A 23716-nucleotide genomic window follows, 5' to 3' on the forward strand; every position below is an offset into this window, starting at 1 on the left:
GAGGATGTGGGGTTTATTTCCTCTAGCTCTCACTGGCATTGTTTGCTTTTCCTCCCCAGCACCCCCAGCTCCTGTTCAGTGAGATTTTGCAGTATTCCTGTGGAAAGGCCTGACTAGGGGTGACAGACTGAGCTGCTGCCAGCCGAGACTGATGTCGTAAATGGGACGTGATGTCATAAAAAAACAGTTCAAAAATTGCCCATGAAGTGTGTAGGGAGTCTGCTGGGGTCTGAGAGCATTGAGCACTGCTGCAGGGACCCTGTGGTTTTTTGGATACCTGCCTGAATGGTTTTTGTGTGGTCCAAAGAGCCTTCTCACTTCCCTTTGCTGTGGGGAGCTCGATGTGACCAGTCCTCCATCCCTCAGAGATTCCTGTAGGGAAGCAGAGGAGCTGATGTCAGCTCTGGGAGTAAAGGGAAGAGGGAATGGGCCCAACAAAAGTTTTATTTTCTTGCACTGTGAGCTTGGTCTTGTGCTACCTTCCAGTACCTGAAGGGAGCCTGCAGGAAAGGTGGAGAGGGGCTTTTTACAAGAGCATGAAGTGACAGGGCAGGGGGGAATGGATTTAAACTAATAGAGAGTAGGTTTAGATTGGATATTAGGAAAAAATCCTTTACTCTGAGGGTGATGAGGCCCTGGCACAGGCTGCCCAGAGAAGCTGTGGCTGTCCCATCCCTGGAAGTGTTCAAGCCCAGGTTGGATGGGGCTTGGAGCAACCTGGGACAGTGGAAGGTGTCCCCTGGAAGCTGGAGGGGGGTGCAATAGGATGGGCTTTGAGGTCCCATCCAACCCAAAAAGTTTCCTGTGATTCTGTGACTCTGTGACTGTACTCCATGGGTAACTTTATTAAGCCTCTCTCAGTTTGCCCAGTGCCTTCCTACCTGGTGTAACCCTTACTTGCTGTGAGTAAGGATTGGCAGAATGGCTGCCTTTGAAGGCCTGACACATCCCGGTGGGATGTGCCAGCTGGGCAAACAAGGGGAGTGTACGGGAGGTACAAGCTGGAAGGTGCAGCGCTTCAGGCGAGGTTAATTAACTGTTGGAATAACTCGGCCGAGGTGGATTTAGTGCCCCTCAAAGCCTGCACATCGAGCTGCAGTTACGTGAGCTGATGTAGAGATTTCTGGGTGAGGGTTAAGGGACCAAATCCTGAACGTCAGCCACGTTATTCCCTGCATCCACAGGGATCTGCCGGGGGCCCATGGGCACCTGCAGGACAGGGCGGTCCCTGTGGGAGGGAGGCCAGCGCGTCCCTGCGGTGCCCACGCTCCGAGGGCAGCTCAAAGCCCGGACCCTGCGACAGCGACGCGCTCGTGTGGTTAATGAGAGGCGCTAATTGACCCGGACAGCTGCGGAGCAGCGCGGCTGCACCGAGGGCACGGCTGGCCCGGGCCGGGGCTCCGGCGGGGCAGGGAGCGGGGCTGGCCGGGATGCAGGGAGCGGGGCTGGCCGGGATGAAGGGAGCGGGGCTGGCCGGGATGCAGGGAGCGGGGCTGGCCGGGATGCAGGGAGCGGGGCTGGCCGGGATGCAGGGAGCGGGGCTGGCCGGGATGCAGGGAGCGGGGCTGGCTGGGATGCAGGGAGAGAGGCTGGCTCGGGATGCAGGGAGCGGGGCTGGCCGGGATGAAGGGAGCGGGGCTGGCCGGGATGAAGGGAGCGGGGCTGGCCGGGATGCAGGGAGCGGGGCTGGCCGGGATGCAGGGAGCGGGGCTGGCCGGGATGCAGGGAGCGGGGCTGGCCGGGATGCAGGGAGCGGGGCTGGCCGGGATGAAGGGAGCGGGGCTGGCCGGGATGCAGGGAGCGGGGCTGGCCGGGATGCAGGGAGCGGGGCTGGCTCGGGCAGGGAGCGGGTCTGACGGGATGCAGGGAGCGGGGCTGGCCGGGATGCAGGGAGCGGGGCTGGGGGAGATTCCCGAGCGCTGCCCGGAGCTGGAACGGGGCAGGAGCCGCACGGAGAGAGGCACGCGGCCGCCAGGGGGCAGCACCCACCCGATGGATCCCCGGGAAGCGCCGGGAGCGGCCCCGGCACCACGAGAGGGACAGCAGGGACAGGGACAGCAAGGACAGGGACAGCAGGGACGGGACAGTGACCCGTGCTCCGACAGGGACAGCAGTGACCCGTGTCGTGACAAGGACAGTGACATGTATCCTGACAGTGATCTGTATCCCGACAGGACATCAGTGACCTGTGTTGTGACAGGGAGATCACTACCTGTATCGTGACAGAGACATCACTCACCTGCACCCCTACCGGGCCATCAGTCACCTGTACCCTGGCAGGGACAGTCACCTGTGACCCCTGCACCCCAGCACCACTCACCTGCAGCCCTGGAGCTGCTCCAGGCCATGGGGCAGCATCAGCACAAAACCAGGGACAGTTTGGGTTGGAAGGGGCCTTAAAGGCCATCCCATTCCACCCCCTGTCGTGGTCAGGGACACCTTCCACTGTCCCAGGTTACTCCAAGTCCTGTCCAACCTGGCCTTGGACACTTCCAGGGATGGGGCAGCCACAGCTGCCCCAGGCACCCTGTGCCAGGGCCTCCCCACCCTCACAGGAAAAACTTTTATATAACATCTAATGTAAATGTCTCTTCATTTAAAACCATTCCCCTTGTCCTGTCAATACCTGCCTGTGTAAAAAGTTGCTCTTCCTCTTTTTTATATGTCACCGAATAACTGTGTGTAGTGATTTAGGCCCAAAATGGGTGCTGGGTTGGTCAGCCAGTGTGTAGGTGTTTGCTTTAGCTCTCTCTTTTGTCTCTAGCTCCCCTCAAGCAGCAGCAGTTTTCAAATACACACAGTGTACCTGCTATGCATATTTTCCCCCCCTCCTCTAAGAAATGTCAGATACAGCTCTATTTTCCCTTTGTCCTTTATTCAGTATGAGATAAGAGTTTGGCCAGGCTGACATTGGGGTTAAAGTCAGGCTGGCAAATCCCCTGGACAGTTCATGGCCCCCAAATTTCTTTCCTTCTCACCCCTTGCTTTACAGAAGAGGAGACTTTAAGAGATGCACAGTTGTATTTTAAGTGAGGAATTATTCAGAATGGAGAAATTAAGGCCTTTTAAATATTTAATGAAAGCAGGTTTTCTAAATTATTTAATAGCTTATTATAAAAGATGGCACAAAATGGTTTAGTAATTTATTCTTTGCAGCAAGTAGCCATAAAAAGCATTTTATAACATGTAAATATTGGTAGGAAATGTACCTAATTTAAAGTGTTATCTTATTCCATCTGTCAAAGGAATTATACAGTGCCTATACAGTTTTCAAATAACTTTAGACCTTTATTGTTTCTGTTCTTGAAACTCTTCCTTGGCACAGAGAAATGCTGTTTATACCCATTTTACTCACTGCAGAGGCACAGGGAGCAGATTGTGCTGGGACCAAGGCACAGCAGACCTGACCATTGCAACTCCCTCCAGATCCCAGAACCCACAATCTTCATTTGCCCTAAATATTGACCCAGGGGAGTGGTCTAGCCTCTGGGGAACTCCTGTGCAAAGCAGGAGCTGCTCATGGCCAGTCCATGCATAAATACTGGAAATTGAGCTTTCCCCTCTCCAATTCCCTCTTCCTTCTTTTGTACATCTTTGCTGGAGATGCAGGTGGGCTTCAGCTGCTCACTGGGCAGAGCTCAGCGAATAAAAACAAACAAGCAGCTCTGTTCTCCAAAGTAATGTGTCACCCTGAGACAAGACAGGGGCGAGCAGTTAAACCCACTGCTCACACAACACACACAAAGCATGCTTTTGCCGTGAAAAACCTGGAATTCCTTTTACAGTTCTTAACCAGGTGAGCCTCTTGTTTCTGTTCTGATCCGTCTCCTTTATTGACATAAACCAGCTGAAGCTGGTTCCAGGAGTTTGCCTTAATCTCCCCTAATACAACTCTATTTTTAAAAGAAATATCACTGCCTGGAAGGCATCAGAAAGCCTGCAGATATGCAGGTGGATGTATCATCTGTCACTTTCACTGCATCCACTTAATTAGGATCAGTTGGACTAATCAATACTCCCTTGCCTTTTACCAGTGTTTAACATGTGTTTACAGAGCAGGTTACACTGATGTTTGTATTTACCTGCAGATGCATCTGCACGGGGTCTTATTTTCCTCTCTAATAAAAATTATGGAACAGATAAGCACTAAAACCCAAGTTAGTGCGTTGCAATATTGATTTCCACAAGAGCACTGTAAGAATGTATTTATCTACCTGTCCTATTATGAAATGGGTAAAAATGTACCACATAACCATTTCAGTCAGTCAATGCTATATTGAAAATCCTGTTTGTTTGCTTCTTCTCAATAGGTCTTTTGAGGCACACTGTTATTTTATTTTTATTTTTTATTTTATGTGTATTTGTGGAAGAAAGGATGAATGCAGAATGGTAGTGCTTTTTCGTAAGACAACTCTTTGCCTACATTTTGTTTTGATATCCACTGCTGATTTGATAGAACTGCTGATTTTGGCTCACCCTGGAACTCCACCTTGGAAAGCAAAGAGAGTAAAATGTGATTAATTATAGATTGCTAGCCTGGCACCTCTTTAATTCCAGCAATTACTCTATTTTCTGATGGCATTCTGAACAAAAAGGAGCTGCTAGGGCCAGGTTGGATGGGGCTTTGAGCAGCCTGGGCCAGTGAAAGTTGTCCTTGCCCATGGTTTGGACCAAGATGAGCTTTAAGGTCCCTTCCAACCTGTGATTGGAAGGTTCTGTGATTCCATGAGCTTGTTGAGCCAGGAGCTTTCCTGTCCTGAGCTCTGAAAGTGTGTGTGTGCTTTTGTTACCCAGACATGCTCTGCCCTCCAGTGTGGTGCTGTAATTTTGTGTTTCTTAAAAGCAGATTTCTAATTGATCACAGGAGGAGTGGAATGAAAGGAATGGTGGATGAGAGAAGGTTGTTTGATCACTGCCCAGGTGAAGACCACATTATTATTACTCTCACAAATTGCTCTGTGTCATGTCTTCAGAGGCAGAAGGTCAAGTTGTGCCCAGGGATGGAAGTGAGAGAACAAATATAAACAGCAAAAGCAAAGAGGCCTGGGCGTCTATAAAATGGAGTGTTTGAGCTCCTTATTCTGCAGAACCTGTGTCAGAGCTGCTGGAAAAGTGTTTCCATGTGGAGATTTCAAAGTGTAACTCCTGGGTTACAGCATGAGGTGTTACCTGGGTGTTTCTCATGGAAAGGCCAAGAAAACTAAGGTTAAATTCAGCTCTCTCCTAAAAAAAAAAAAAAAAAGAAAAAAGGAAGAAAAAAAGCAGTTCAGTCACCTGGAAAAGATTTGGATGACCAAAATCTGAGATGGTGCACTGATTTTAGAACTTAGAACTTACCATGTGGGCTGTAGGTGTAGGTGGGCTGCGTGATGTGAGAGAGGATGGTGGAAGCCAGGAGAGGCAGAGGGTCAGAGATGCAATAATGCATCATTCCAGACACTCCTGGGGATGTGACCCTCTCTGCTGAGGCAGGCTCCAGGGCCTGGGCCAAATCTTTATGAAGACAGTGCCAGATTGTGCCCACTATCTTTAATAATCTCTGCTTCAAACTCTTGGAGGCTTCATGGAACCATGTGGAAATGTGTTTGCACTGTGGTGCAGCCTCAGACCTTACAGCTTTCCCAGCAGCTGGGTGGGGAGAGGGCACATGGGGAGAGCCCAGAGAGCTGCTCACATTCTCTTTGCAACCCCACGTACAGCAAACTCTGCCTTTTGTTAATGCAGTGATACCTCAGAGCTGCCTCACCACAGCTCTCAGGGCTCTCAGAAAGAAAAGAGAAATAAACCTGCTGCCTTTAGCCCCGGATTGCACTGTAGATGGCACTGTGAAACTAAGATTTTGGTAACAAAGATGTAGTTTACAGCACCTTTGCAGACGTTAATTGCAGTGTAATGTGGCTTTCTTTCTAGGTCCCCGAAGTGAAGGAAACATTCTGAGATGCAGAAAGGCTTATTTGCTGCTGCAAATGGGAATCTGGAATAACTATGAAAAACACACTGAAATAATTGTGTTTGACTGGAACAAAATTCTTGCAAAGTCCCCAAGGTAAGAGCACTTTTTATCTTTCAAATGACACTGAAGATTCTCTGTTCTGGTTAGCAACAATATCCACTTGAATCCAATAGAGAATGAAGGCTTGACATTTCTGAGAGCAGCAGCCCACTGACGCTGAAGGGCTCAGCACCCCTTGCTGCATCTGTCTGCCAAATTTCATTTCTTCTCTGCCTTTTCAAAGATCCTCTTGTATTTCTTTACATTAGCAGGCTGAAAACTTGTGTCCTGTCTACCTGCAAGGCAGGCTAAAGCCTGCAGATGTGTCCTTTGGATGGTACTGGATGCTTTTAGCAGCCTTTCAGTTTGGAAGTGACCAAGTGGATGCTTTGTGGTGATACACTTATTCCTGGAATGGAACGTTCTGACACAAGGCTGAGGTTACCCTGTTAACCCGATGAGCCCTGGTTTCACATTCCTTGTTTAATGTCTCAAAAGAGTCAAACCCAGCTGGAAAACTTTTGAAAATAGGTCAGTACAAGGCTATTCCCACTGAAATCAGTTTTGCTGCTGCACCGGGAATGGTGGGAACACGTGGCTCCACTAAAGGGCTGAAACAGCAGCTGTTGAGCATATGGTGCATGATTTGGGACCTGTCCATCATCACACCTGCCCCTTCCACGTGCTCCCACACGAAAAATGGCATGTTCAGAATGGCATGTTCATGAAATGGCATGTTCAGAATGCCTGAGCTGGGGTATTTAATTCCACAGGGAACCTGGAGGAAGGTTTGTGTCTTCATGGTGATATATCAGTGACACCAGAGCTGGGGTATCCCCTGATACTTGGATCAGATCTGAGTGTTTGCATTTAAAGCAGCAGAAGGATGGGGCTGGAAGCTGAGCAGATGATGACATCCTATTCTTGAGCTGTGACCTGTGTGTTTCTCATGGAGATGCCAAGAAAGCTAAGGTTATATTCTGCTCTCTCCTAAAGAGAAAAAAAAAAAAAAGGTTCAGTCACCTGGGAAAGATTTGGATGACCAAAATCTGAAATGGTACACTGATTTTAGAACTTACCTGGCAGTTTTCTTAGGCTAATACTGGACCAAAGCAAAAGTGACATTTATGCTGGTTTCACAGTGACTCAATCCCATTAGCTGCAGTGACATCATGGGCTCAGCTGCTCTGAATTAACCTGGGAGAGCTCCAGAAGAGGGCACTTACAGGATGGGTGGGGAGCAGTGATGTCTTTATCTTCTGGGCTTGATTCATGCTCACAGAAGTCTCCTACATGCAGCTGTAAAAGCCAGCAGGGTGGTTGTTCCTGTATTCAATGTGGAAACATATTGGGCTCAAAGCAGAACATCATCTTAAAGCCAGAAAAGGTACCCTCTTGCCAAGTCAGTGCTTAAAGTGTGGCTTCCTAATTTTCATTCTCTGAAATCTGTAGACATGGTGAGCTGGTTTTTTTTGCAATATTTATATAATTTTGAAAAAAATTGTAGGCTGAAGGTGTTGGGGTTTGCACCAATGTATTTTTTCCTACAGTGTGAACCAGAATTTGTTGCTAAAATATATTTGTGTGCAGCAGGCTTCTGGTCTCTTAACTTTTGATATTAATAAGAACATTTTTAATTTGTTTGGGCTTTATCAACATTTGCAATTAAAGAAAAAATATTGTTCTGCAAAGTGTGGAAAGGGAAATTGTGTGAGCAATTTTGAGAGAGAAAACATCGCCTCTGTTTTGGTTTCATCGGTAGATGTTTATCAAATTTAAACAACATCCAGGTGTGCTACCTGGTTGTAACAGTGGAGCTGTCTAAGGCACGTGTTCCTTGGGATTTCTTTTTTATAAATTTGTCTCTTTAGCACTTGAATATTGGATTAGCTGAATAGTCTTAGGTATTTTCAAGGCATACAGATAATTTTGTTTTAGAAAATACTTGGAAGACTCAGAACTGGAATCTGCAGAGGGAAAGCAGTTCCCAAAGGACCTTTTGGTACAAATAAACTCGTGATAGGCTTGCCCAAATCCCAGCATGCTGATTAACTGCAGACGAACGTCACTGCCATGAAAACAGTATTTGGTTCAATTTATGCAAATCTATAAATTGCCTTTAATTAATTTGATGTATTCCTGCTTGCAGAATTTGCTGAAATTGTGGAACCGAGTATCTAAGAGTTCAAGTACATAACACCCATTTATGTATCATGCAAGCAATAAATCATCATAACTCAGTTTAAAAAGATGATTAGATTCCCTTTCTATATGATGAATGGCGTAACATAAGCTATTGAGGGATTTAATTCTAGATATTTGCAGAAAAATTATGGATGATTTGGGATTTTAGTTCTAAGAATAACATGAATAGGAGTAACAACACCTCCTTTAGAGCAAATGTTTTCTGAAATGCAGTTTCCAACACCCTGGCAGAGAAGTGAGTCCTTGCCTGTTTGACTGAGGTGCTGCTTCATGAGTGTTTTACCCTCAGCAAACCAGGTGACCTCCAGGAAATCTCCCAAATATTGCGTGTTGGGGAGACCCAGCCAAGAACTCTGCATGGCTACAGGGGAGTTGGTAGCTTTAGTAAATATGTCCTGAGAAGTGTTAAGTAAAAATGACATTTTTTTCTGTCTTTCCGGGAGGTGCAGTTTAAAAATAGTAGCACAACTCATAAATGTGTGCGTTTAAATTTGAATGTGGCTGGATCTTGATAAAAAACAAAAGAACCCACCCCTTATCTCAGATTCATAGAACTGTATGGCACTCATAATGTGTTACTATAAACACGTGTTTGTGGGTAATGTGACGTGTGATAGACATTGCTTCTAATTATGGAATGTCCTTAACAAAGAATTGATTCCAACCAAGTGATGAATATGATTTTGTGAGTGCTGCCTTGCAATAACCCACATCAGTTATTCTTCAGTATCCCTTCAGCTTTTCCTTCCCCACATCGTTTTTATGTTATTCCCTACTTGCATTGTTCTTTCACTCAACTGCTTCCTTTTCTGCCTCCAGGATGAGATTCTGTGCCAAATCAATGCTTCTGTCTGACTGGCTCTTTCTGCTCTATGTGTTAATGGTCTGCTGTAAATTGTTGTCCGCCTCTAGTCACCATCCCCGGGGGCACACAGGTAGGAGCTTTTAAACTCATTATGTGCTACTGAGACCAATTAATACCACTTGCCGCATGTTAGAGCCCACTTTCTAGCAATGGATAATTGATGAGGCTGTTGACAGCATGTTATAATCAGTGCAATAGGTTAAAAATACACCACCGACAAGGAAAAAAAAAAAAAAAAAGAGTTATTGTAAATCTTCATGGCTTTTCTCCAGTTATTTATGTACTGAAGCTCGCCAGGAGGTTTTTGGAGTGACTTCATGACTGCTAGGTCTTTGGCATTTGTTTGTGTCATTTTGCTTTATCCTTATCCAAAAACATTCTGAGATGTATCTTTATCTTCACCCTCTTAATCCTGTTGTTATCAACTGACTTTACAGCAGTGGTGGGCAATAAATCGAAGCCCTCAGACTCACGTTAGCCAGTTTTTTCACTGACTGACACAAATTCTGACCTGAGCTTAGATCAGCCTCTGATATTCTCCTCCTTTTCCTAACTGGTATAACGAGGAAAACAAAGATCTTGCACTTAGGGGGATGTACTATTGTAGTAGGGAAATACCTACCAGGCACAGTGTGTTATCATATTATTAATGCCAGGAAAAGCTCAGAACAAGCTGGATTGACTCCAGTCTGGAGTTTTGTAGCAACATCTCTGGTAGGATCATGCAGACATCAGCTTGAAAGCAGAAAGAGATGACGATGTACCAGTGCTAATGTGAAGGTATCTGTGCAAGTCCTAAATAAAATGGGACGGCTAGGATTGTGCCATTTTGATCCCACTAGAGAGAGAGGTAAGGTAACAAAACACCCCCAGGCAGTGCTGCTTTTCAGGAGAGGCCAGAAGTCTGGCTGCAAAACCCACAATGTCTCAGCACCATAACTTCATGCTGGCTTGAGGATTTCTGCAAGGGTTACTCTCTGTGATGTGCCCCTAAATCAGGTGTTACTCCTCAAATTGTTCTTAGCTCTGAGCCAGACTCTTGTGGGTCCAGATCTAATGTTAGCATCCCCTCCCCTCAGGGCTGGGAAGTGAGGATGCATTTGCTAGAGGCTCCATCCTCCAGAAGAGACAAACTATTGATCTCTTTCCTGGCTGCTTCCAGTGGTTGTCTAGGCAGGAGCTGAAGGCTCCTCCTGTGCTCACCAAAATATCTCCAGAACTGGCAAGCAGGACTGACTGACCTGCACGTAGCTGGGAGGGAGCTGGGAGCTACAAAACCTCCTCCTTGCCTTCCCCCATCACCAGCTCTGCTTTCCCTGGCTGTGCAGCACTTGTGTTTGCTATAGAATACAGCCACAGTTTCTGGAGTTTCTGACAGCAGTTTCTGACTGCATTGAGAGGCAAAAGCCTGAGAAGTGACCCCTGGGGAGTGGATGCAGTGGTGGAGGATGGCCCACGCTGCTGCTTTGCTCTGGAGTTAGGTGTATCCTTCCATGAGGAAGGAGGTCTGTGCACCGTCACAAATTAATAGCAGAGCATTTCAGAGCTGACTCTGCCGACAAACCTGGAGAAGAGCAGCTTTTGTCATTTGGAGAGTGGTCTTGTCAGACAAAGAAATGCTATTTTTGTCCTTTCAAGATGCGCTTTCCCTGTGTACCTAAGGGAAACACCTGTAATGAGGCAGCAGTGATCTTGTGTTGTGGGCTTGTATGATGAGCACAGTGTATTATGTGAATCATGACAATATTTTTTACATAAAATTTCAGACTGCTTGAGAGCATACCTTAAATTGACACATGGAATTCCTTCCACCCTGTCAAAGAGGTACCACAAACAGTCAAGATGCTTGACTTTAAGCATGTTTGTGTGCTGTGATTTCTGTGGTGAGCTGAAAGAAAGTTTTGCTCCTCATTAATAGCTTGGTCCAGATGTGGAGCTGTTTTTCAAATGAACACCCTTGATGCTGGAGCCTCCATGCACCTTTTTAGACTGTGGTGTCCTGTTCTTCCCCAAATGTGAGTTTCCATCCTTTGCACACTGAAGTGACCCCCATCCCACTTTGATTCCATATGGTAGATGGAGCAGTGATCCCATTTGTGATTCTCCAGCTCCCTAAATCTGACTCTTAGCACCACAGAGGGTTTAGGGGTCTGTTCTCAAGGGGCCTGCATTTCCCAGCCTCATCTTATCTTTGCTGCCTGACATGACACATAGATTGACCTTCTAATGGGTAATCAAATCTCTGATGGAATTTATTATGTGAGCAAGGTGCTGCCTTGTTCATCAGGAAAACAAATAATTCAGAGCTTTTAGCAGAGCCTGTTTTGTGGAAGGCAAATAATTAGCCTCATTTATTTCATACAAATTAGCATGTTCTTGGATAGCAATTGAGATAAAATTTTTGCAGTCAATAGGCAGCATTCCCATTTTTCAAAGCAAAATGTCCTGAAGCACATTAGAGGGATGAATACAAGCTTTGAGTTCAGCAAAGGCTTTGTCCTTTAGGTCCAGCAGCTGTCCCCTGACAGGTACCTGCTGAGCTGGGAGGGGAAGCATGAAGGACCCAGCCTGGGATGCTTTGAGAGGAGCTGGTTTTAAGAACAGGTTGTGTCTGCTCCTGACAATCAGTTTTCAAGTGATGTACTTTACATCATCAGCACCTTTAAATAAGTGTGTACTCGCTACAGCTAAGAAACTTTATTAACTAAGAGCAGACAAGAGAATTTAAGATGAAAAGTGGGAATCGACTTCTTCTTTTCAAAATACTGCCATTTTAAAGGAGCCTGATCTGGGAAAGACAATTATTGACCTAGGTCATGCTAGATGGTGCCTGAAAAAAATCACATTTGGCAGCTGTCTGCCCTATTCAGGCAGGGACAGAGACTGGATCTTATGGACCCAACAGCCATCCTGCTCCTGAAAGGTGGGAGAGAATGGCATTGAGAAATCCCTTTGACAATGGAGGCCTCTTCCCTGTAATGAAGTGTAAGACAGACCCGGTTCTTTCTTTTGCTCTGTGAAATATTCACCACAAATATCCCCTGAAATACCTGTCAGAGGAGAGATGTTCAATCCTGCAAGCCAATCCTTCTTTGGAGTAGCCTGGATCTTGAACTCAGCTTGGAGAATGCAGCCTGTTTTTCATTGGAGCATTAATTGCCCTGACTGACAGGGAAAAAGACAGAGGAGGAATTTTCCTTCTCATCACCATTAGATCATTGAAGATGCTACTTGTGCAGATTATTTTAGCAGCCTCCTTGTGTATCTGTGTGGAGAAGAAACATGGGAATGTTTCATCTGACTTTGTTGCTGTGAATGCCCTTCTGAAGAGTTTCTCTTTTGCCCTGACAATAACTAAGGGAAACATCACCAATTTTACTTTTTTTATTTTCTTTCTTTTTTTTTTTCTTTTTCTTTTTTTTTTTTTTAATGGGCAGTATTTCAGGCTCCAAATATACCAAATATATATATATATATATTATATACCAAATATAATGATCATGATCAATTCCACACTGTGCTGGATGGAGCAACATACATTTAGCACCAGAAAATGTTTGTTTCCACCTCACTGCTCAAAGTCACAAATGAAGAAGCATTGAAAAGACATTTTGTCAGGTCAGCTCGTGTGAGGGCTGGCCCTGCAGACCCTGAGCTGGCACAGCCAGCTGAGCAGTTTGTGCCATGCATTACTGGTGCAGCCTGGCTTTTTTGAGACTGGTTTATGTGGTGATGCTCACCTGCAATGCTTCCAGCTTTGCTGAAGGGTTTTAATTTTTGGGCAGCATGTTCCCCATCAACTGCAGTTTTTCACAACCTTAAGGACTTCTTTTCTCTACTTCCAGGGCTTTATAGACAGACTCTGCTCCTGCTGGAATCACAGGAAAAATTCCTTACTTACACAGGCTCCAGGATTTATTCTTCTTAAAGGAGAGCTGAAAAATGCAGATTTATATTAGAAATAGTGCTGCTTTTAAGAAAACAGGGAAAACCCATGCTGCTTGTTCTCCCTTTATTTTGGGGTTGGAGCATCATTTTTCCTGGCAGTGCTGTTGGGCAGCCATGAGATGGATTCCTGTTTCCACCAGAGGGCCCTGCAAGGCTGTGGAAGGGGCTCCAGCACTCAGCCACCGCCGGCTTCCTCCTGATTTAAATCCCAACTCTGCATTTTGCTAACTAGAATTATGAGTCCTTTGTATTTCCACGGGTCAGACGTGGTTACTGCACAATAAGCTTTAGCCCTTTGTTCTATTTAACTCCTTTTATGTCTTAATGTTTTATTCAGTGTGCTATTTATGTGGTTTATTACCCAGCTTCTAAATACAGGGTAGCTGCAATATACAACCCTGACTGTAATCTCTTCAAGTAATAAGGTAGGGAAGGCAATTCACTTGAGAAATAGGTTCCCTTTAAGACAAAAAGGAGAAGAATTCTCTGTGTGAAGTTTGCTGGTGTACTTATTTTGTGCAGAAACAAGTATAAGAAATATTTATTTTCCTTTTAATTTTTTTTTCCTTAAATGACAATGAGAGCTTTTGATATATATGACAGACTTTGCCAGTGACTTCAAATTAGATGTATAGCTATGTTACCAGTAAGTAACAATTCAATGTTGATTTACTCTTGTATAAGGTAAAATGTAGCTTCTGGTGTCATTTTCCAAGAATGCACACTTTAACTGTGTGGAATGTGATTGCATATGAAAAGATTTGTGTATTCCTGGGAGCTGAGGGGTGGGAGGGGGAGAATGACACACAAACTTTTAAATGTGCAGGTTAATGTATCAAATGCCATTGTTTCAAAAGTAGGGGGGAATTCTGTAATAAAAAGGAGAGAGTCTCATTTAATACAAATGGTCAAGCCCAGTTTGTCAAACTGTAGAGCAGGAGGCTGAGACCAAGCTCTTTCCTGCTGTATCAAAGTGACCTCATTTTAAAGCCATTGGAGAAAGCTTGTGAAAATATTGTCTTTATTTTATTCATTTTACGTTGACACCATCATTTTTTTTTACACAGCTGCCACCTGCTGTAAATGATAATCTTTATAGTCCATTGACCAAAATTCTAACCAGGAAAGCTTTCTTTACTCTGTGTCTTTTCTTTTAAATCTACTTCTCCCAAACTTAGATCTGATAACAGAAAAAAAAAATGACATTGCAAATGGATTGTCTTGTGCTAGTGTGAGGCAGAAATGGTTGGATAAGTGTAAATCCACAAATAGAATGGAAAAGATCTTGTCCTTGATGTTCACTTGAGTGAAGTGATGCAACAAAAAGCTCTGTTCTGGGTTCCCATGGAGGTCAGCCTGCTGAGTGCTTGGGAGGATGGATGCCAGAGTGATGAAGGCAAGAGATTTAGATGTAAAGGACTTGCATCAGTTCCTTGCTCTGAAATGATTAAAAGACCTGCCTAAGATGAAGTCCTGACCCCACTGAAGTGGGAGTTTGATTCTTCTGTGATTTAGTTTCCAGCCCACTCCGGATGTGTCTCAGCAGAAAAGTTAAACTTCATAGTTATGATTTTATTAAAGCTAAAACCAGTCGCTCACAGCATTCACCATTGGCAAATCACTGCCATTTTGAAGGATGGAAACTGTTTTAGGGTCTGTTCTTCTATTGATCCCCAGGTCTGTGCTCACTGGCTGGGCTGCATTGCCACAGCCTTCCAGTTGCACTGATTGTGACAGCAGGGCAGGGCCTGCCCCAGAGTTACAGTCCCATTTCAATGTAACTGTAAGGCCTTTCATCCCAAATGGGTGGCTGCACAGGCTTGAATTAATGCCCGTGGAAATGGGTAGCAGTTTCTGGTGGCTTAGGCTGTCTGTTCTTGTCTGTGCTACCTGATGAAGGGTGGTTCAGAGGCTGCCTAGGGTGGGCTGACTCTCCATGGTGGCTTTCATTTGCCCACCTGGCTGTGGCTGGTACAAAACATTCACCTTGTATTTAAGAGCAGGAGATCTGTTGTCATCCTTGGCTGTAGCATCGAGCATGCCCCACCTGTGCCTGCTCCACTCACACTCCAAGGAGTGCCCAGCTCTGCCCTGGTGCCAAGCACAGTGCTCTCCCCTCCAGAGAGCTGCCCCTCAACTTTAACTTTGAAAGCTTGTGGTGTTGATGTGCCTGGTTTCAAGGACATCTTTGAGCAAGCACTTCTTCTTGGAAACCAGAAAACGTTTAATTAATAATGGAAGAACCTGGAGATGGAATTTTTTTTTTTTTACTAACATTTAAGTGTTTTGTTGGCAGAGCAGCTCGGGATTGTTGCTGGTAGCCCTTTGCTGCAGCTGTTTTTCAGTGTTTGGCAGCATTCTTGCATTCCTTCAGGAGAGTGACAACTGATAGCAGACAATGGATTCTAAATCAGGAGATTAAAGATGTCTTGTAGGCTTCAGCAGGGTAATCTCTCCTCATCACACTGGAGATGGAAGCTACACCTGACATTCATTATCTTCCAGGGTGGCAATCTTTAACAATACCTCCAGAAATGCCAGAAGTTATGAATGGAAAATTCTAGGATCAACAGTCCTGTTGCTTAGTGTTTGGCCTTCATTTATTTATTTATTTATTTCCTTTCTTTATTTCCACCTTATGGATATCATCCTTATGCCTTGCAGTCCATGAATGGTCACTAGTCTTCCGATTTACATTGCTAATTTGAGAAATAATGACCAGGTAAGTGTGAGGCAAGATTTCTCTTAGCTTTATTTCCTGCTTGCATTCTCCTGATACCAGTTCTGTTTTGTGTCTGAGTTTTTTTCAAGTGGCATCTTAAGACGCAGTGAATATTTTGGAATAAGCAGATTTCTTTTGATGTCTTTTTTTGCACAAACAGTCACAAATTATCTGGGGTGGAATGGCAGGCTCTGTGTTTAGCAGACCTGGGGTATGTTAACAGCTGTTTGTAGGGTGTTGTATCACGTTGGCTGGTTTTGCCTGATAGCAAAAATGAAATTATGATTGTGAAGCAAAAATCAAAATGTACCGAGGTGTACATTTCATAAATGAACCCAACATTTTCAGATTGGGTGTCAAACCTTAAAGTATCTTTTGTGCTGTGTATATATTCCATCTTCTACAGATTCCATTCTTTTCCCAGGAGATTTCCTTCTGCATAACAGGAAATCAGGCTGATAGGGAGCAGACACTGACCTTCCTTGTTCATGGTGTCCCTGGATTGGCTCTGAAAGGCACATGAAATCTCTCCTGACTTGCCATGCTGAGGAGATGCCGTTTTCAGAGGAGATCAAACAGGGAAATATTTAAGACTCTGTGTCAGCACTGACACTTGTTACTAAGTTTTCTCAGATTTGTCTTTAGAAAACATAATTTATTGAAAATATTAAAATCAAGTCAGACTAGAACTTGAGAAAAGAGCATATGATGTCAGTTGGCTTAACTCACCCCAGCAACACGAGTGTCTGGCATGGATTGTGGCTGTGCTCATGATTTCTGTCCAGTGACTCCTTTCAGCAGGTGCTGGTATTCTTCCAGCTGGAAAAAATAAAAAAAAGCCAACCAAAACTAAGTCAACTGAAATTTCTCATCTAAAGAGTTTGAATGCAGAAAGAGGTCCTTGCTGCTCTCTGCAGGCACTCTAGTAGAGTTAGTTCTGTTGTGTCACTGAGGAAAAAAATGTAGCTGATAATTTTATTTTCAGTGTTTCTAAATTCATATTCTTAAAAGTCTGATTGCTCTGCAAGGATTGTCACTTGCTTGGCTGGGTGTCCAACTCTGTCTGTTTTTAGGAATGGCTGCTTGCAATTGAGTTTAATAATTTACTTGCATGGAGTTAATTTTTCAGCCTTTGTTCCTCTTCCAAGGTTTCAGAAATATGGAGACAATATAATGGGTTTTATAATCAGATCTATGTTCAATGTTGTTTGAATTACATGGGAAAAAGCAATAGTTTGATATTTCATTCAGAAATACTGTGACAGATGGGCTATTTTTCTCACCCTACCACACACTATTTTTAATATTTTATTTGGAAATACAAAAGACCCCACAACTTTGTGTTGACACTCTTCAGAAATTGAGTAAAATTGCTGCCCTCAGCAAAATGCAGTTTACTGCGAGGGACGCCACCGTCCCCAAACAAGGAGCCAGGATAATTAGTCTGCAACTGACAAATAAGTCTGCTATGTTAATTTAATGAAACATCCTTTTATCAGACTGCATCACATGATAGTTTGTGCCAAGCTAGAGAGAAAAGAGAGTTTACTCTGAAAACATGTCCTCTTCTGGGGCAGCAAATCTAATCCAGCAGTGACTTGAAAGAATTTTCCTGACCCTTCCCTGGTATCAAGGGATTTGGATTGACTGAATTCTGGATCAAACCCAAAACCTGAGTAGGGTTTTTTGCAAAATCATTTCCATTTTTCTTTTGGCTGTAGCCAGAACAACATCAAAGCAGCATTAAAAAGAGCTTTGGCTGCAGAAGGAGCAGTTTATCAGGGAATAAAGGTGATTCAGCATTTTCTCAGTATCATCTCTCCAAAAAAGAGAAGGGTCTTTGCCCCAAATTCTGCAGCCGAGATAAACAGTGATCTCTCCTCTGGCAGCCAAACCAAAGCAATATAAGGTGTTTGTCAGCTACAAGAACTGCTTTACAAGGCAAGTGTGATTATTGTCATCTAAGAGATGGGGGGTGACACCCTTGTGTGCATGGTGAACACTTCCATGTCCTGGGAGCCAACAGGTCCCAGCTGCAGAACAAAGCCAGGGGTCAGGTTTAGATTGTCCTGCCTGGGACTTGGTGGCTGGGCTGTGATTTATGCAAACAACACACTTAAATACCACCACTGCACTGTGCTGGCCAGCACAGGTACCACCTGTCAGAGCTGGCAAGTGACTGGGGAGCTCCTTCCCAAACTTATTTCCAGCATTTCTCAGTCCAGAGTCTGTTAGCTGAGTTGGTCAAAAGGCACTGCAAAGAAAGGGCATTTATTCTTATTTATTAGGTTTTGCTCACTATATTTTTTGATGAAATACGACATGACCTTTCAGTCTGAGATCTGTTAGATGATAAATATTATTAGCAGGGTCACTCCCTGACCAGGGGCAAACTGCCTGTTGTGCAGTGATGAATTCAGTCAGGGGACAAGCAGAGGAAAGATGTCTGGTTTGTGGCAGCCTCAGCAGATGGCTGAACTGAGAGGATATTGCTAATTGCCACTGCTCTTATATCAGCATGGTGATTAGGAACTGGTTTGCTACTTGGCTGTGGGGATGGGGAGAGAAGAAATGGGGTCCTGGAGTCTCAGGTGAGTGAGGGGAGGGCACAGGGGTTGTGTACCCACTGGCTGACCCTTGTTTCATGCAGTGTGAAGCACAGGTGACACCAAGGTTCCTGGAGCTGAGGGGCAGCATGTACTAGCCTCCAGCAGAGAAGGGATCAGTGATGTTATAACACACTGTAAATAAAGCATTAAACAAAGTAATTCTAAATATAAAAAGAAATTGGTATGAAAATCACAAGGATAAACACCATGCTTCAGTAAGAGTGTGTGTAAAAATCCAATTGCAAAGTGCTCTCTGGGGCAATAAATACTCTCTCTTTTTTGCATAAATCTGATGATTTAAGCTATCTGCTTTGTGAAAGGACTGCATGAGAGAGTGAACAGGATGTGAGTTTTAGGGAAGAAGAAAGGCAGAAATCCCTTTCAGTGGAGACAGGATCTCATGATGTCATTGAGCCAACTGAAATTGATAAGCCAATTGAGATTCAAAAATCACATTTAAATTTCTGAATGATGAAATGAGAGGGAGATAAATAGGTCTGCACTAATGATTACATAACCTCTTGGCTAGAATCAAATAATATATTGTACATTTTTGGTTAAGCCTGTGGTCCTGTATCCAAACAAATGCTAAAGTTCAAAATGCATTTGAGAAGTAACATGGTAGAAATGTGCAAAGCTGAGTTTATTCTTCACATCCTACAAGTCTTGTTTGTAGGGGTGTGTGAATTATCAGGGCTTTAATGCTCCACTTAACTTTCTTAACAGGTAAATGGATTTATTGTGTTTTGGCACGGAGGCAAATCAAGGATATCTCTTTACTGACAGAAAGAAACTATCCTAAATGAGTCCTCCTGAAATGGGCTGGGTGTCTTGCTCAGACAGAGCTGAACTGCACATATGGCAGCAAATCAAAGCAGATACCCTTGCAGAGTCTCTGTGAAAGCTGACTTGGTGCCTGGTGCAATGTACAGCCTGTAATCACAGGGCAGCCCTGGCTTTTGCCTGTGACTCCAGTAGAGTGTTTTTTATAGCACTCAGGACTTTCTGGAGAGTGCAGGAGTTCTGGTTGTGCCCCTGCTTTTCTGGCAGGTTGACTGAACAGGGAAGATGACCTGTCAGGCTTTCAAACTGTTACAAAAACCCCAAGATAATCAAGCCAGATGAAATGTGGATTATGATTCTCCCATTCTGCCAGTGGTGTAGCTGAATATCAGGTACTGGTTTATCTATCACAGTTCACCTGTTTCCCCCACACACCAAAATTAAAGCATCAACCCCTTTGTTGGCTGCTACACCACTGCTGCTCTTTGGGAGAATTTTGTAGTGGCATTTAAAGATGAGTTGTATTAGAAGTGGATAAATGATAATTTTATGTTTCTTGTAGCAATTTTACAGGAAATAGGAAGGTTTGAAAAATACAGAGACTGACACTTGTTTCTCTGTCTCAGCAGCATCTCAGTCTCACAGAGCAGAGTACTGATTGTGCAGCTAAACTGCTGAGGAAAGATTTGTATTTTCCTCTTTCCTGGTCCCAAGTCAGCCAACTTTCCCCCTGCTTCCTTCCCATTCTCCTTGGTTTGGAGGAGTTTGTGCCATTGATGTTTTGCTGTAGAGTCCCATTAGCATCAGAAATTTATCTGCTTCATAAATTGCCCTGTAGACGGTACCCTGACAATTTGTGTTGGCTTTAAATTGTTGTCACTGTCTCTGCTTCATCATCCACAAGTAATGATCTTGATAATGAAAATGTTATGCTAGCATTTACAAATTCTTAGCCTGTCTGTTATCTTTGAGGAGATAAGTAGATAGCAGAATATCAAAGTCTCATTTTGCTCTACACGTATTCTGAGCTCCCAAGTATACTGAAACAAGGCAGACAAAGGCTTTTAAAGCTAGATTTAACAAGATATTTAGATACCTATCACAGCAGATTAACAGCCAGTAGGATTTTCCAAGTGAGTTTATACAAGGTATGTGCCGAACCTCCATTTCAAATGCAGTGACATTCTAGATCTAGAAGACTTGGAATTTGTGCTGGTATAAGGTAGATAAGATCCTGCACGTTACAAAGCTCTGTGTCACCATTCCTTTCTCAGCTCCAGCATCTTAAACACCTAAAAAGCTGCAGAGTGGAAGTGGATTGAATCCATGGAGTGATTGCCCAGGCAGCACCAGGAGTGAGTCTGGGCAGGAGGAGCCTCTTTGTTCCTCTTTGTGCAGAAGGAGCAGACTCTTACAAAGGCTTCCTATTCACGCTTTATTTTACTTTCCCTGCAAACCTTAGCCTTGCTGGGCATTGCCAGGAGGTGCAGCAGGAGCATCCCTGCGCCCGTGGCTCGCTCTCCATCCTGTGCTGAGCCCCGCTGGATGGCAGCAGCGCGACAGCCACAGCCTCTGAGCACTGCCACCCTCCCACTTGGAACACCCTCTCCCAGATTTCCAAGGGATTTTCTCTCTTCTTCATCTTTTATTTGCCTCTGTGTGTCCAGGAGAGGCACAGCTCGGTCTTTAGCTTGCTCAGTGTCCAAGCACGTGTGTTGCTGGTCCAGATTTTCCAGGAGCAGGGGCCAGGTCAGGCAGTGAGAAGGGGACACATCCCTGGTGTGGTCACACTGCAGCCAGGACCAGCCCAGCCCGCTGCTTCTCAGGCAGATCTGGACCTGGGAAGAGACATGAAATTAAGCCTGAACGTTTCCTTTCCAAGTTTTATTAGGCTGTATCAACAGCAATTAAAACAGGCAGGTATTTACTGCCTGATAGTGCTGACAAATAATTTAATTTTGCACTGCTTAAAAAACGATCCTCATCTTAGCAGGCTTTGTAATTAGGTTTGACCTTAAGCAGCCCCGCATTTCTCATGTTGGTATCCTTGTGTTAGAAGCAGTTCTCTGAATTTTGGAGTCTATTTAAAATGTAAATTATGTTTCTTAAAATTTGTAATACCATCTCGCATAGCATCAAGATGTTTGGCATTTATGTTATAAAGGTACATAATAACTGAATGTTTCATAGCCAGATGCCATGATTTAGTGCTGAGTGCTTGGACCTGCAATACTTTATATGTGTGCTAGTATTTAAATGAGATCCAGCTCAGCTCCAAGGCTAACAATCTATTAGGATGAAAGTGTGGGCAGTTCACCTCAGTGTCACTGTTGTATTTTTTAGCTATTCATGTGTGGACTCTGTGCTGTGAGAGAAAATATCTTGCTGTCAGCTACAGAATTTACTAATTAGCCAAGACCAATTTAAAGAAATGCATTGGCTCTCAACATTTAGTTGCAGGAGACCAGATGTTAAAACTAAAAAGCTCTGTTCTGTTCATTGAAGTTTGGGCTCTACCTAGATAGCCAAAATGTTGCTATCATTAGAATTTTAATTTTTGTGAGACTTTCTCATGTTGAAGAGAGACCCTTGACTGTACAAATCTTTATTTTAGATCACACCTGCTTTCTTTGGAGGTGGTTCTAGGTTTAAGAGAAAATACTTGTCTTTACTAGGGTGTGAATATGGCATTAAGTGGTTGCAATAAGGATAGTGCCGTTTGTTGCAAGCAGGAAATATGAGATCAGAACAGACTATTTCCCTAGAACAGCAGGGCTATAAATGCTGAATTATTCACAGTAAATCCACAGTATTTCCTTTTGGATATGTAGAAGAGACTTAATCCCAGCCACGGGACTTTATGATGATTTTAGGCAAGAATATGGAGACAATGAAGCGAGGAAAATTGCTATACGGAAAAAAAAAATGCAAGCTTGGAGCTGGTACAGACATGACCTCTGTTATAGCCTTTAATCTTGGAATGAAACAAGATTTTGGCAACTTGTTCACCTCCTTCTGAACTTGCTTGCAGATACAGTGACACAAAACTGTTTCAAACTTATCAACACCAGCACTGGCTGAATGCATTATCTGATGCTGCACTGTGGAAATTGGGGCTGCTGGATTTACATGACTCTCCCAGCTGTTGGATTTATCTGGTTGGCTTAAAAGCCAAAAGAAAAAATTGCTTTGAAGGAGAATTTTTTAAAAGTAAAGAGATCCCTTAGTTTTGGGTTAATTGTGCCATCCAGGGAAGGTATTTCATTAGCATTATTAATCCAGGTCTGTGCCTGGCCCTGTGGGATGGTGCTGTGCATGCTCCAGGCGACAGAAGATGGAATATCCATGGAGAGCACAGAGCAGCTCTAGCTGGCAGACACATAAAATAATCCATATGAAACTGGGGAGTTTTAGGGAACTTGGGAAATTTTAAGGGCACAGTTTAGAAGTGATACAGTTGAATCAGGAGGTCATTTATGCACCTGTAACAGTGGTATAGACAGGCTGCTGTTAAGTTCATCCTGATGTTGGTGTCTTTTTCCAAGTGTTGGGATGGGCTACAGGTGATAAGAACAATACTTTGTTTCTATCCTAAGCCAGTGATTTCTTCTCTTTAGCTTGTTACATTTCAATTTGCTCTTATTATGATATTTGTCAATCCAACAGTCCAGTGTGTTCTGAATTAATGATGAAATGCTTCAGAGTAAATGGAACTGGGACTGCTGCAGAGAAGAGGAGATTGCTGTGGTTTGCTGAGTTTAGTGAGACTCTGTTTTTCACTGTGCTTTCCTAAAGGGCAACCATGTGTGCACCTTGAATTTCAAACACTTAACCCTGAAGGCCTGAGAGTTCTAAAGGAGCAGGAGAGATGCTATTTTACAGTGGCTCCACCTGTCACTGACTCCCCAATAATTTTTGAGAGTGCTGTGCCAGCAGAGGTTGTGCCAGTGCAGACTGTGACCCAAACACCGGGGTCCATCCCTCCCAGCACAGCCTGGGCTGCTCTCAGGTGCCAGTGTCCAGCTCTCACTTGGTTTCTGTTCCATTAGGTTTTGATTATTAGATATCATCCCTTTGAGATATCATGCATTAGATATCACCAGCAAATGCTGAACAGGAAAGGTCATTGTTTTCAGGGTTCCCTTAAGACTCTTCTGAAAACCCCACCTGAAAAGTCTCTTATTAGTCACATTTGTTATGACAGGGAAACACCAAGAGTAGCTCACCTTTAATTTCTTTAATGTTCTTTTGTGTTCAGTGGCAAAGTTATAAAAGATGTTTAGCAGGATCCCATAAATAACTGCAAGCCAAGAACAGAATAATGGTAGAAAGCAGCTAGTTAGCCAGATCATATAGCTGCAATGCTTTGTACTGCCAGGAAGGACTCACACCAGGTTGCTTGCAGAGTTGCTGTTTGAGCTGTCTTGAAACCTGGAAGGTGTGTAATTTGAGAACTTTTATGGATTTCTTTATATAATAGTTCCAAGAAGCCTTGCCCCCAGTGACCTAATTATGTCACCTGCATGCTGCACCACTTTGTACTCAAGCAAGACTGCCACAGGCATGTGAGCTTTGTGCTGATTTTTTTTTAA

General features: G+C 44.1%; 1 protein-coding gene across 3 annotated transcripts in view; it reads left to right on the forward strand.

Annotated features, from left to right (window-relative positions):
- Positions 1 to 23716, forward strand: part of TAFA4 (TAFA chemokine like family member 4) — a 69520-nt gene that overhangs the window by 19511 nt on the left and 26293 nt on the right. For all 3 annotated transcript variants that reach the window (XM_038149302.1, XM_038149301.1, XM_038149304.1), the window contains exons 2-3: positions 5911 to 6046; positions 9017 to 9132. In XM_038149302.1, coding sequence (XP_038005230.1) covers positions 5967 to 6046; positions 9017 to 9132 — 196 coding nt within the window. In that variant the 5' untranslated portion in view covers positions 5911 to 5966. The remainder of the gene's footprint in view (positions 1 to 5910; positions 6047 to 9016; positions 9133 to 23716) is intronic.

Source organism: Motacilla alba, chromosome 12, assembly GCF_015832195.1.
Source record: "Motacilla alba alba isolate MOTALB_02 chromosome 12, Motacilla_alba_V1.0_pri, whole genome shotgun sequence".
Classification (NCBI taxonomy): Eukaryota; Metazoa; Chordata; class Aves; order Passeriformes; family Motacillidae; genus Motacilla; species Motacilla alba.